Raw genomic sequence first — 14033 nt, forward strand, 5'->3', positions numbered from 1 at the left:
CATATTCAAAAGTAAGAGAAGCCCATTAACTTCTCTGATGCACACACATTAACTGATATTCTCTGATATAACCTTTTGGTAAAATGGCCAACACTGCACTAAACTAAATTATTTATATCCCATTATTGTATAACTAGTGTTTTCTTATGGTGTGCAAAAACTTTTGACAGTAAAAATTTCTTTCACTATCATGTATAAATAGCTGACTTTTCAGATACTCTAAAACACACAAATCAAAAGCACAGACATGAAAAAACACACTGCTGTATGTCATAAAAAGAACATAAGATACAAAAGAGGGTCTTTACCTTACTGTACTGTACATTAGACCCTCACTTTGAATTTCAGGAAAGTAGAACTTTTTCAAAAGGCTAGTATCTAAAAGCAAAAGCAATTTGGCATGTTTTATCCAACATTCAATATTTTACATATATTAAAACACACACACAAACACACATACATGTATACATACAAATAAAAAGGGGTTTGGGTTTTTTTTTACCTAAATGCAAACTGGATGAGGATCCATGTGATGAAAGTGATGGCGGTGGCGTAAGTGAATGTCCTGGAGTTTGGCTTGGCAGAGGCATGCCTATTGGACTTGGAGAGGAGGAAAATCCCAGACTATTGTAAAATGGTTGCCCTATGGGTGCTAGGCTGCTACTAGATCTTTTGTACAAGTCAGAGCTAGTAGATAGAGACTCTCTCCTTGTGGCACTACTACTTGCAGAACTGCCAACTGAAGAAGAAATAAAAAAAACCCTAATTACATACAGTGTTAACTGAATAAAACCTATCCCCAACTCTTGCTGGGCAATAATAGAAGTGATCACAATAATTATTTTTAGAAACATTATGGAGAAGATAATTACTGTGATAACTATATATACCAACTTAGTAATCATAGAAGGGTATAAATGCACCCCAATAAATAAATAAGCAAATCCTTAACAGAGCAGTTGTATGTTTCATTATTTCACACATATTTACCACCAATACATGATTACTGTGCTTTAATACCCTGGTATGATTTATAAACTCTAAATTGCAAAGTTATCTGTTTTAGGACATGGTAAAGATTAAATTCAAATAAGGTTTACTTTGGTATTATCCTAATGTCTGGAACCTGTTTTTTAAGATTTCAACTCAATGCCCTCCCCCAAAATCATATTAATATGGAGTACTCACAAATTTTCCTCACCAGTCATATCTGATTTGAAATTTAGCTGTGTTCAAATTAAGTCCATATTGGCCCGAATATTACTGGTTGGTTGTGAAATACAAGTGGAAGATAACTTTTCAGTATTGTTCATATAATTTGTTAAACAAAACTCCCGAACACTAAATTTTCTCTTGGAAAAATTGATGCCTCTTTTTATTATATCAAACCAAAGACAAGCTTTTTTTTCTTACCCCCAAAGTCCCCTCATTTTTTAAGATTTTAGCACTGGCCTCCTGAGCTCCTTATTCAGGTTATAAAGTCCCCCACCCCTGAGCTAGCTAGGAATGCATGCACAGAAGAACAGTCCAAGATCTGGCTATAAAAGCAGCATGCGTGTGGATAGTCAAATCCTTTACTGAGAATGTAAAGGGGAGCCCCAAATTCCTATCGCTAAACTCGGTCAGAACAGACATTTTTATTTTGAAGGATTAATCTCTTTTAACCAAAGACCTTTAACATAGCAAAGAATTTCATGTAATATTTCTTAATGTGACAAGTAAGGTTTTATAAGCACAAGCTCTATATTCGGACCAATATGGCAATTTTCAAGGAATTGTAAAGTCTATTAAATCTTGGTTTTTATATCCCAAGTCATATATAAGGAGGTCATACACGGTATGTATAAAAGAAAACAATTAGAGAACACAAATAAGCAAACCAAGTTTGAGCTTATAACACAGAAAGGAACCCTGATTACCCTCGTTTTTTGTCAAAATCAAATACCTACACAGAAAAAAAAAAGGGGGGTTGGGGGTGGGGGAGTAATGACACTGCACCACGCAAGATAATGCAACATTTGACTTTTGTAATATCCAATGCAGTTTCTAAAATCCTGGCCATAACTTACGGAAAAGTTCACATCTTAAGACCTAACATATGAGAATTAGAATCTGCAAGGAAGCTATATGCACTTTTAATAGTAAATCTAAATTAAGTCTTAATATAATAAGTCTTTTTGCGTCGATGTTGGAAAAATTGTCAATATATACTATTATCAAATATGCTAATTTAAAAGGACACTGTCAAAGTGATTGCTTGAAACATTTATTATATATTGTATTTATCTAACATAACTATTTTAGCAATCAATTTATCCGAGAAGGAAAAAGACACCAGCTCTCTACTAAGAGCAGCAGCATTATCATTCCTTTGCCAAATAACCAAAAGAAACTGGTTATGATACATGCAATATATTCCTCCAAAAAGGAAATATTTTTTAAAAAATTTTAAAAGACTAATTTTTTAAAAAGTCAAATTACTTCAAAACATAAAGCACTTTAAATTTAGCTGTGTTTGTAATTTACCTGCAACATTGACAAACAAAATATACTTAAAATACTTAGAAGCTAGACAAATGCTGAAATCATTACTCATTCATCAACTATGCATGAAATATTGTATCACAAACTTTCAACTAAAATATCACTCTAGAAATAACAGGTCATGGAAAGGATGATTTAATTGTTACATTACAGTGGCTACCACTCCCTGGCCAATTGTATTATAAATTGAAGTATTTAATACTATTCAACAAGAAAACTATCATAATGGTAAGAAAAATCTATGTAAAAACAACTATGTATTTTAGATTCCACTTAAGTATGAAATTGTGTGACATGGCAGTAACAGATTTGTTTTAATAATACATATGTATAGCACTTGAATGGACTCTCACAAAGTGTCTAAAAAAAATGGTCAAGATGAAACTTGAGGCAGTTACAGGTGTCAAGTTTAAGGCCTCCTATATTTAATTATTAATTTAAATTTTTTATTTCACTATTACACGGTGCTGGGAATTGAATCCAGGGCCCTAATGCACGCTAGACAACTGTTCCAACGCTGAGCTATGTGCTAGTCTTACTGTTCCTAAAAGCAAGTAAAATGGCTATTTCCCGAACAAGGCATCAGAATAAAGTGAGAGGCATGAAGGTTAGTTCTGAGACCAGTGCCTTAAACTAAGGGGAAATTCCTCACTAAGACAAATGGGAATCTGAAAGAACTGAGTAGATGACCTGGAAATCTGCACCAGAGCATCAGTAACATGTATTAGAGAAAGGAATATGGAGTTTATCAAGGCTGTTCCCCACTCCCACTCCCAAGGGTAATAAGGGACAACACCTACAGTTTAGAAACAATGTGTTGTGTCCAGGACGTCTATTTTAAGCTACTGTATGTTCTCTCAGTTTTGCTGAGTATTTAGGATTCTTTGGAGAGAATATCTCAACTGGGTTAGAATCAAAGACTAAGTCTCACAGGACTGCATCACCTGGACATTAAGATAATCAACTCCAAAGGAATGAAATAAGCAGACAATTTAAAGGACTGGGCAGCAGAGTTGGCTCAGGGTCTAAGAGCACTGGCTGCTCTTCCAGAGGAAACCCAGCATCCATAGTGGCTCACAATCAACTCTAACTCCAGGCCCAGAGGTCCATCGCCCTCTTCTGGGCTCTGAGGGCACTGCACAATATGGTGCAAAGACATACATGCAGGCGCAACACCCATACACATAAAAGAAAACAAAACGACAAAAACAAAACAAAACAAAAAAAACAAGTGACTACAATCTCCAAGCCAGATTTGCCCTAAGCTGTGCTCATTATTTAGAAAATTTTGTAGGCAAGTATGGCATTCCTTTATTATACTTCTTTGGAACTGAAGGTGCCTTTTATTCCCCACAATTTTACAGTAGTTTTAGGTCATTTCTACTATGAAGATGAATATTAAAAGTTCAGGAGATATCAGAAAAATGGCAAGTACTGATAATTAGCACTGCATTAGTTTTGCCATTTTCTTTCTTTTGTGTGAGGAGAACAGGGCCTCATGTAGCTAGGCTGGTCTCAAGTTCACTATGTAACAAAGTATGACCCTGAACTTCTGACATCTCTACCTCTCAAGTACTGGAATTCTGAACCTGCATCACCACATCCACTGTATGCTGTGCTAGAGATCAAACCCAGGGCGTTGTGCATGTAGACAAGTGCTCTACCAACTGAGCTACATTCAAAGACCCAGTTTTGTCATTTTCCACAGTAGAAAAGAAGAGGAAGTGTAAAAAAAAGATGGAAAATGAGTATTAAGGATTTTAGAGTTATTAAATATAAATGTTAAGGACTTTAGATTATAAAAAAAATCCCTTGAAGTCCAAATTCATATTTGTGTCCTCTTGAAGGCCACCAATTATATCAACATAATTAGGGGTAAGCTGTTCTTACCTATTGTGAAGGTGTTTTAAAATTATGATTTCCTAAGCTAAGTAGAGACAATCTATTAGATTAACTACAATGAAAAAAGCTAAATTATTTAAGTATATTGGTTGTTTCTTAAGGGACTGTTTAGAGAGTTTCAACAATTATTTAGACGTTATGGCAACTAGAGAAAATCATAACCAGCTACCCAAACCTGGTAAGAACGCACCACCCAATATGAGTTATCCATATTTTAGGTGGCAACATATTTGCCTTCTCCAACACTATGGAGAATAAGGAAGAGCCAGTGATGAGCAAAATTTAGAGTACTAAATTCTTAAGCTGGGGGCAGGGGAGGATGGGCTGCTAAACTAAGCTAAACATTTCTAAATGCTTAAAAGATTGACAGGAATTCTGTGAAATTAAACTAAAAGCCCCACACTTTATTCCTATCCCTCGTACACTATGTAATTACTGCTTATCTTTATATTAAAAACTCAAATACCTCAGGTACACTTAGCAAAGTACACTTGTTTTTAAAACAAACTTACCTGATGAGCCAAATCCACTGAGGGCCGAGCCTATTGCAGCTCCCAAAGAGCTGCCACTTCCAAAGCCAAGAGATGCACTTCCAGGCTGGCCAGGCCCGTGAGAAAACAAAGAGCTGCTCTGGGAGCTGTTAGTCAAAGAGCTGCTCCCATAAAATGAATTAGACTGCAGGTTAGAGCTCGGCTGCTGCTGCGGCTGCTGTGGCTGCTGCGGCGGCTGAGTGCCAATTGGTCGAAACAGACCATTTGTGTTGCCTGTAAGACTATTTGCAGTTCCCCCAGCTGCTGCTGCCGCTGCAAAATAAATTTCAGATACTTCTTAAAACTGCCCCGAAAAGAATATTTAAATATACACATTTAATTAAAAAAATTAAACTCCAGAAAAATGTCATCTCTAAAAATGTCAGTTATACTTACCAGCCTGTGCTGCTGCTGAACTGATTAAGACAGGTGTTGGAGCCATTAAGCGTACTGGAGCTCCAAGGCCAGTTCTTGCTCCAGGGCCAACCACTAAGGCACCAGTCTGATCATAATAGGCAGTTGGAGCTAGTACTTGATAGCCTAGATAATATCAAAATGAGTATTTATTAATGACAACACTTTACTGCAGAAAACATCAATATTTACTTTCTTTTATATTTGTGTCTTGTCAACCTGTTTCATACTATTACTACCAAACTTTTGAATACCAACCACTGGAAAACACAGGTAAACATTCTCCCAAGTAGTTTTATCATCAATGTCTTTTACTTACACATTATGGATAGAATTACTGTCCTTAAAACAGAAGCTATAGATTACCAACAACTCAGTATTAGAAAACTATCACCATATATAGTCAGGTACAAAGAGAGTGGCTTGAAAGACATGGGGAAGTGAGTCTATAAAAAAGCTTATCATGTAAATTTTAGACCAAGTGCCTCATTATCAATATTCCCTTAGAATTTCACTTGCAAGCTTTAAAATGTGGGAGCTAGAAATATGGCTCAGAGGCTAAGAACACTCACTATTGTTGCAAAGAACATGAAGTTCAGTTCCCAATCCCTACATAGCAGCTTACGAGCAATTTTTTATTTTTTTATTTTTTTTTTTTTGGTTTTTCGAGACAGGGTTTCTCTGTAGTTTTGCGCCTTTCCTGGAACTCACTTTGTAGACCAGGCTGGCCTCGAACTCACAGAGATCCTCCTGCCTCTGCCTCCCGAGTGCTGGGATTAAAGGCGTGCGCCACCACCGCCCGGCACGAGCAATTTTAAGGGATCCAAAACATCAGTGCAGGCAAATCACTCATACACATAATAAAAATAAATATATTTTTAAGTTTTGCGAGTTCAGACACCAGCCTGGTCAAGGACAGCCATAGCTACATATAGAGAGAACCTGTCTCAACAACCCCCACCCACGGGGAAAAAAAAAATAAGAAATTTTCTTAAATATAATCTAAACAGATAACTTAAAATCACTAAAAGTCTACTTGTGAAGATTCTCATACAGGCATTAGTTTTATTGTAGCCTTGTAGATGAGGCAGATAACATTTTCACATAACTCAAAAATACAGGAAAGTGAAATTCACCTCTAAGCAGCTTCTCTCAAGGGAATGCTTCCTCGGAACCAAAACACACAAAAATCACTCATGTGACAATTTTGTTAATCTTCCCAAGGACAGCATATAATAAGTACTGCTCTAGTAGCACCGGAGAAATGTTAACCATGATTAACAAGATATTATTTTGGGGCAAAAAGGTTTAATTTTCTCGTAGAACTGAGGCTGAGGAAGACTTGCCTTACACAGCAACAAGAGCCTGACAACGATCTGTGAAAAATGTATCAACAACCTTTCATGAGCTTAGTTTTAAAAACACAGAACATACCAAATTACAGGAACACAGAGTTCTGAACTGTATTTTATCTCAATCATGCAGAAACAAGTAACAAAGAGGCTTCAAACACAGGTAAATTCAGTTCATGCTAATGAACTCTGCTGGGATAAACACTTTATCATTAAGACCAATACTTTTACATCTCAAGATGCAGATGTCAGCCAATAGTTCTCTCTGGTACACACAACGGTGCTAAATTCAAGACTCAAAGAGTACTCCCACTCAAAAGCATTATGGTCCATCCAGCTGGCAAGATGGCTCAGCAAATAAGTAAAGGTGCCAAGCCGATGACCTGAGATCTATCCTGCAACCACAAGCGGTGGAAGTTGTCTTCTGACCTCTACACACTTGTACTCACGCCTCAACTCAATGAAGAAATTTAAAAAAAGATACCCCATTTGGATACTGGGTTACAAATACTCTGTAGAAAAAACATTAAAAACTATACTTAAACGATGTATGTAAATTCCCAGTAGCAATTTAGACAGTCATTTCCTGTAAGCCCTGTTCACTTGACCCTGTCAATCTCGGAAATCCATCCACTTTTGATCACCACTACTCCTGTCCAAATGGATTGACGTCATGTCCCTTATCTCTTCTTTGTAACTTTTTTCCCCAGTTTTTCAAGACAGGGTTTCTCTGTGTAGACCTGTCCTGGATCTCACTCTGTAGACCAGGCTGGCCTCAAACTCACAGAGATCCGCCTGGCTCTGCCTGCCGAATGCTGGGATTAAAGGCATGTGCCACCAACGCCCGGCTCATCTTTATAATTTTAAGCTCGTTATCTTTTAATATAATAACACCCCTCCTCAAAACTTTCCAAAAGGTTTAAAATGAAAACCAAAACATGTTCTGGAAATAAGGACATGTTGCTTATCACCACAGGGTGTACTGTTGTTTCCTTGGGTCATGTATTTCTTCCTCTATCTCATTCCCAACATATTGTCCACACACTTATCCACCTGACCTATTTATCGAGTAACTACCATTATGTCAGGTAGGAGGAACAATTAAAAGAAACACCTTTGTTCCCCAGGAAATTCTTTTCTACCACCAAGAGTAGAATAAACAGTAAGTAGAAAAGAAGCAGGAGAGAGGGCTCAGCAGTTGGAAGTACAAGCTGCTCTATTAGAAGACCCAAGGTCAGATCTCAGAACCCAGGTGGGGGGACTCAGAGATGTTACTCTTGTTCCAAGGAGTTACACCCCTTCTGGCTTCCATGGGCACCTGCATACACAGGTAATAAATACTAGTAGGTAACAAATAAAGCCTTTTAAAAAGTCAAAGAATATTCCCAAGAGTTTTAAGTACTGAAGAGAAAGAAACTAAAGACAGAATATATTAGTAGCACCAGCTAGTGACAGCAGGGTCAACGTTTTTTTTTGTTGTTGTTGTTGTTTTTCCAGACAGGGTTTCTCTGTGTAGCTTTGCACCTTTCCTGGAACTCACTTTATAGACCAGGCTGGCCTCGAACTCACAGAGACCCACCTGCCCCTGCCTCCCGAGTGCTGGGATTAAAGGCGTGCGCCACCACCGCCCGGAATGACTTTAAGTTATATGTAAAAAAAATTTCTCATGTCATATGACAAAAACGCCAAAGAAATCTAGAGAACAAGCCAAAAAGATTTCCATAAGATGTGTTCTCCCAACAGTGGAACAGAGAGTAAGCCTCTAATGAGGCTGAAACCAGGTAAGGGATGGAGAGTTAGCCAACTGGGCAAGAAGAGGACACAGATCTTAAGAGCTCACTGTAGGGACTTAAGACTTTTACTCAGAAAAGAAGGAAAGCACTAGAGGATCAATCATGAGAAGAGGAATGGATCATCTGATTTGACTCTCTTTCATTCTAGACATCCTGTAAACAACAGGGTCTAAGGACAAAACCTCTGTTAGGGCAGGAAAGAAGGAAAGATGAACTACTGGAGCCTGGATGGAAAGAAAAAGATGACTGGATTCTTAAAAGTACCTGTTGAGAATAGATGTGAGCTATATTGGGAAAAAAGGAGCACTATTACTTCTGTAATAGACCTACTATTTACAGCAAACATGGACATAAAAATGCAAATTTATTCAGTCCACAATTTCCAGTTTATTAACATGAGATTCTACAGATTGCTCTTTCTCTTTTAAAATGTGTACAGGTATTGGCTTGCATGTATGTCTGGGTACCATGTACCTGCCTGGTGCCAAGAGATGCCAGGAGAGGATGTTGGATGTCCTAGAACTCAAACTACATGGTAGTGAGACACCATGAGTTCTGAAAATCAAACCAGGGACCTTTAGAGGGGCAACCTGCTCTCTTAATCACCAAAGCTCCCCCTTATGGCTTTTTGTGAAAGGTTAATTTCCCTGATATTGGATAATTACACGTGATACTATCAATTTTAGTTGTCAACTTGTCAATCTAGAATCAGCTGGGAAAAGGGCCTCTTAGAATGTGAGAGGTTATATTAGTTGAGGTGAAAAGACACCGTGGTTCACATCACAATAAAAAAAGAAAGTAGCTACGTTGAGAATTCTGATGACTCTTGTCATTCCCACAACTGGGTCTCACAAAACAAAAACATTTGATTTCAAGTATTAGTATCTGGATCTGGGTTTTAAATAATGTATTATCAAGTAGGCAAAGCTTCCAAGATTCTGAGTTCGTCACTCCTCATTTAACATTTTCAATCTTGAGCTCTGCCCCCCACCTCCACCAACCACTCAATCAAGCAAAAACCAACTCCCCAAACTACTTATATACCTGGCATGCCTGCAGCAAGACCCTGACCAAAAGCCAAAGTTGGGTTTGCAGCTGCAGCTGCTGCAAGTGATTCTGCTTGCTGCCCTTGCTGGCCCTGACTGGGAGTGATAGGACGCTGGCCTGCTCCAGCACGAAGGACCTAGAAAGGACAAACGACTCTCTTAAAGCACAGAATAACAAATTCATCGCAGACAACCTTGAACATATCACAAGTGGATTTCAGATATTCGTTGAAAAATGAAATGTAAATTCATCATGAAAAGTTATGATTTTTATCATAAAAAACCCACTACTAGTTCTTAACTATAACTATCTATAAAGAAACATAGAGGTTCTGTGTCTTTGGGTAAAAGTCACTTCTAATATTTATGCCTTACTAAGATAACTTTCTGTTTTTTTTTTAAAAGATCTGACTAAAGAGGAAATGGCTAAATCTTGTTTATTACAATTATTTTCCATGGTTAAAAACTGAAACATGATTAAGTGTAAAGGAAGAAATTATGATTCATCTTTGAGATTGTGATGCCCATCTCAAAAAAACCAAAAAAACAAAAACAAACAAAAAACCCCAAAACCAAGCAAACAACAAAAACAAACAAAACAAAACCAGACCAAAACAACAACAACAACAAAATCCTCTAAATTTTTGATTCCAGAGAACATAAGCTCATTTCAACATGAAACCTCAGTGTGAAAAATATAAAGCAACACAATCATGATGAAATTAATAATATATTTTACAAATATCCACATAATTCAGGACAGAGTGGAGTCAATCTAAGTTTTTTCTCTCTCTCTTTCTCCCTCTCCCCTCCTCTCCTCTCCAGCAACATTTATCTGGCCAAAGATATGTTATAAGAAATTATTAAATGATATATGATATACAATGACTGAGCTAAATGACAGCTTCTACAGAGCATCTCTACCATTTAAAAAAAATTTAAAGAAAATTCATAGCAAAAACTGGCTACCATGCAAGCAACAAGATATTTATTAAGTTGCTTTTATAGAAGTAAGATGAATATGGAGCCAGAGTTTTCATATTTACCAACAATGTGTTTACATTTATTATGATAATTTCTGAAAGGGCCTGAAATAAGATAACCTCTGGAGGCAGAGATAGGAGGATCTCTTTGAGTTTGAGGCCTTCCATGGCTACATACCAAGAACCTGTCAAAAACTCTAATAAATACTGTTTGAAAATGTAAAGCACTTAAATTTGTCTCCTTTTACTAAACAAAATGGCATTATAAACATCTGAAGATAATTAAAGGAGCAAGCTCTTTGATATGGACATAAATAATGTGTATTTTGTTGTTTCTCATTATTCATGGTGGGCTGGCCAAAGATTCATGATCGTCATGCCTCAGATTCCTAGTGATGGAGATTAGAGACATTTACCACCACTTCAGGTTTATTAGCAGCTCTTTTTGGATTTTATTTGTTTGTTTGGCTGTCCTGGAACTTGCTCTGTAGACCTGGGTGGCTTAGAACTCACACACATCTGTCTGCCTCTGCCTCCTGAGTGATGGGACTAAAGGTGTTCGTCACCACTGCCCCGCAGTAACTTTTTAAAAAGTGATGAAATTAAGTTTTAAAAATCGCTGGACATTTGAAGAAAGCAAAATAATGATGATCAGAATATAAAAACAAAAGTCAGTAAGTAGTTATGCATGTATACTAAGTACCATGCTATCCACTGAGGGAACAGACATACTCCGAGAATTTATAGACTTCTCAGGCTATTATTTCATGGAGAGGCCTACCTGCTGTTGTCCAGGCTGAGCTTGTGATGCTGCTTGCTGGTTGGCTGTGTTGTTTGCCGCAGCCGCAGCTTGCTGCTGAAATAAATTGGCTGGATACACCCCCCATGGAACACCGTAATACTGAGGTGGAACCACTGCTGGACCTAAACCCCACATGTCCCACCAAAAGAAAAAAAAAGTCACTAGATTTTATATACGAGATCAGTTATTATTAAAGGAGACAAGCATAAGACTTAGGAGCTGACCATATCCTTATAATCTTTCTACTCACTCACACTTGCTACTCAACGCTTTTTCTGATTCTATTAAGACATAGTAGCAGCATTCTGGTATGGGCTTGTGTGGGTTTTTTTATTTTTTATTCTTTTTTTTAAACTGAACAGACTTAGTTTGTAGCCAACTGGTCTCAAACTCATAATGTCCTGCCTCAGCTTCACAAGTACTTATCTCCATACCAGCTTAGTATTTACTGATTGTCAAAGATTAGAACATTCATGACAGCAGTGGTCTTACTAAATAGACTTGAAGCAAAACTCAAGGCTACCAATGAAATGACAGAGACTTAAACATTCACATGTATTAACTGCCAATGTATGCGTCTAGTATAGACATAGATAAAATGGTAGTACATTAGATACCATAAAACTGTAATGCTTCTTAAAGATAATTCATTAGTTGAAAAAGAGTATTTTTTGGTGATTTTAAAATTAACTTTTATTTTGTAAAAAAAACTAGTGAACAAGCTTACAAGAAACAACAATACTTGAACTGTAAGCCTTTAGTTTAAAGACATTATTCACCCTCCTTACAAGCAACTGAGAATCATATGAAAACAAACAAGGTATCAGTATTTACGTCGTCAAGAAAATGAGACTAGCAGTCAGGACAAGAACTAGAGGATTCAAGAAAAGAAAATAAGGGTAAAGAAAACAAACTAGGTCTGGCGGTGGTGGTGTACAACTTTAATCCCAGAACTTGGGAGGCAAAAGCAGATGGGCCTCTGTGAGTTCAAGGCCAGCCTAGTCTACAGAGTGAGTTCTAGTATAGCCAAGAACATACAGAGAGACCCTGTCTTGAAAAAACCAAAAAAAGGAAGAAAGCAAACTCGGAAAATTTAAATGGACTGTTTCTGCTCTACTTGATATTTGATGATATAGATTATATAGGACAAAAGACGAGTCCACCAAAAAGGAAATGAGTCAATGTCCTAATTTGTGACAGACAACAACAAATTTCCTAATATCATGCCAGATCAAATTAGGACAATTAACTTGTTTACTTTAAAAAGCCAAACTCACCTAGTTTAGAAGAAAATAAAGCTCAGCATAAAAGACCAAATTACTAAACTGAAAATCTCTTACAAACTTAAAGGCAAAATATATTTCTAATGATAGTGATTTAAACACAACCTATAGTGAAGAATGTTAGAAAACTACTTTATCTGTTCCTTTACTTTTATATTATGGCCATCTGAAAAACTGGTGAGCTCTATTTTCTGGCTTATATTACATTTCTACTGAACACTCACAGTGCTAAAAGATTGAAGCTCAGTGTGCAGCATGTACTAAAACATCTCTTGAAGTTCCTTTTTTCAGTCCTACAGGTAAATGTATATATACACATACATCTACTAACATTGACATACTAATATTCAGTTAAATGGCACCAGAAAACTGCACATCCTTATAGAATTACGTGGTACAGACTTTTTTCAGTCTAGTCTAAACTAGACAGCAAATAAGAATTTGAAATTAGCTTTTTTTCTCTCATTTTTTTTAAAGCAGTGTCTTAAGTTTGAAAGCTATCAATATCCACAAAAAGACGGACTGTTCAATAGTCCTAAGTACTAACTGGTGACGATCACTGCATGGAAGATCTCTCTGAAATGCAGAAGTACCAAGTCCACTGCAGACTCATGCAAGTGAACCCAAGAATGACAACAACACATTCTTGCCTCTATAAATCAATATAAAGCATGCTTAAGGACTGAACTGTATCTGTATCTGTAGCCAATTCAACCTAAAACCAAACTCCCCCCAGTGACTTTACACACGACCAGCAAATTGTTCTGTCAGACTACACCTGACTAGCTTTGGCTAGAAGGAACAACTTTCAGTAAATCGTCTTCCACACCCTTTGCACCCCAGTTTGCTTGCAATGTTTAAGAAACTTTTAGATATGCATTCTTTTCAAGAGTTTCACCTACTGCTAGATTATTTTCTGAAAAATAATGTCACTTTGTTTTGGAGTATTGGGATCAATTATTTAAATGAAGATGTATGGTCCACACTGTAGGATTTCTAAGCTACAAACTACAAATATAAACCAACTATACACAGAGATGAAAAAGTTATTGCAGCCATGCTGCTGCTCTGTAATAGTATAGTTGAAAAATAAACTAACTCCCTGCAAATTTCAGTTTATTTTTAACAATATAGTAGTTTCTCAGAGGAATGTCAAACTACTCAGACAAAAATAAAACTTACATCAAGGTTAAAACTAAATTCATAACAAGTAACAATGATGAACAACAAGTTACCTGCTAATGTTGCTGCTGCAGCCAATCCTGCTGCAGTATACGGGTCGGTCCCTGGAGGAGCAGCACTAATAATATATGGATTTGGCACAAATGCAGCTGGAGCAAGGCCTGCTGAGAATACACCAGCTATATTTAAAAGGGTGAGAAAT

General features: G+C 37.0%; 1 protein-coding gene across 9 annotated transcripts in view; it reads right to left on the reverse strand.

Annotated features, from left to right (window-relative positions):
• The window catches only part of Pum2 (pumilio RNA binding family member 2), an 83135-nt gene that overhangs the window by 27572 nt on the left and 41530 nt on the right, over positions 1 to 14033 (reverse strand). For 5 of the 9 annotated variants that reach the window (XM_052745941.1, XM_052745940.1, XM_052745944.1 and 2 more), the window contains 6 exons: positions 13885 to 14010; positions 11346 to 11488; positions 9580 to 9718; positions 5373 to 5516; positions 4959 to 5249; positions 503 to 739 (listed from right to left, as the gene is read on the reverse strand). In XM_052745941.1, the coding sequence (XP_052601901.1) occupies positions 503 to 739; positions 4959 to 5249; positions 5373 to 5516; positions 9580 to 9718; positions 11346 to 11488; positions 13885 to 14010 (1080 nt within the window). The remainder of the gene's footprint in view (positions 1 to 502; positions 740 to 4958; positions 5250 to 5372; positions 5517 to 9579; positions 9719 to 11345; positions 11489 to 13884; positions 14011 to 14033) is intronic. The other 4 variants (XM_052745945.1, XM_052745946.1, XM_052745943.1 and 1 more) reach the window with 3 other exon arrangements.

Source organism: Peromyscus californicus, unplaced genomic scaffold, assembly GCF_007827085.1.
Source record: "Peromyscus californicus insignis strain IS unplaced genomic scaffold, ASM782708v3 Scaffold_1__1_contigs__length_55948999, whole genome shotgun sequence".
In the NCBI taxonomy this organism is placed as follows: Eukaryota; Metazoa; Chordata; class Mammalia; order Rodentia; family Cricetidae; genus Peromyscus; species Peromyscus californicus.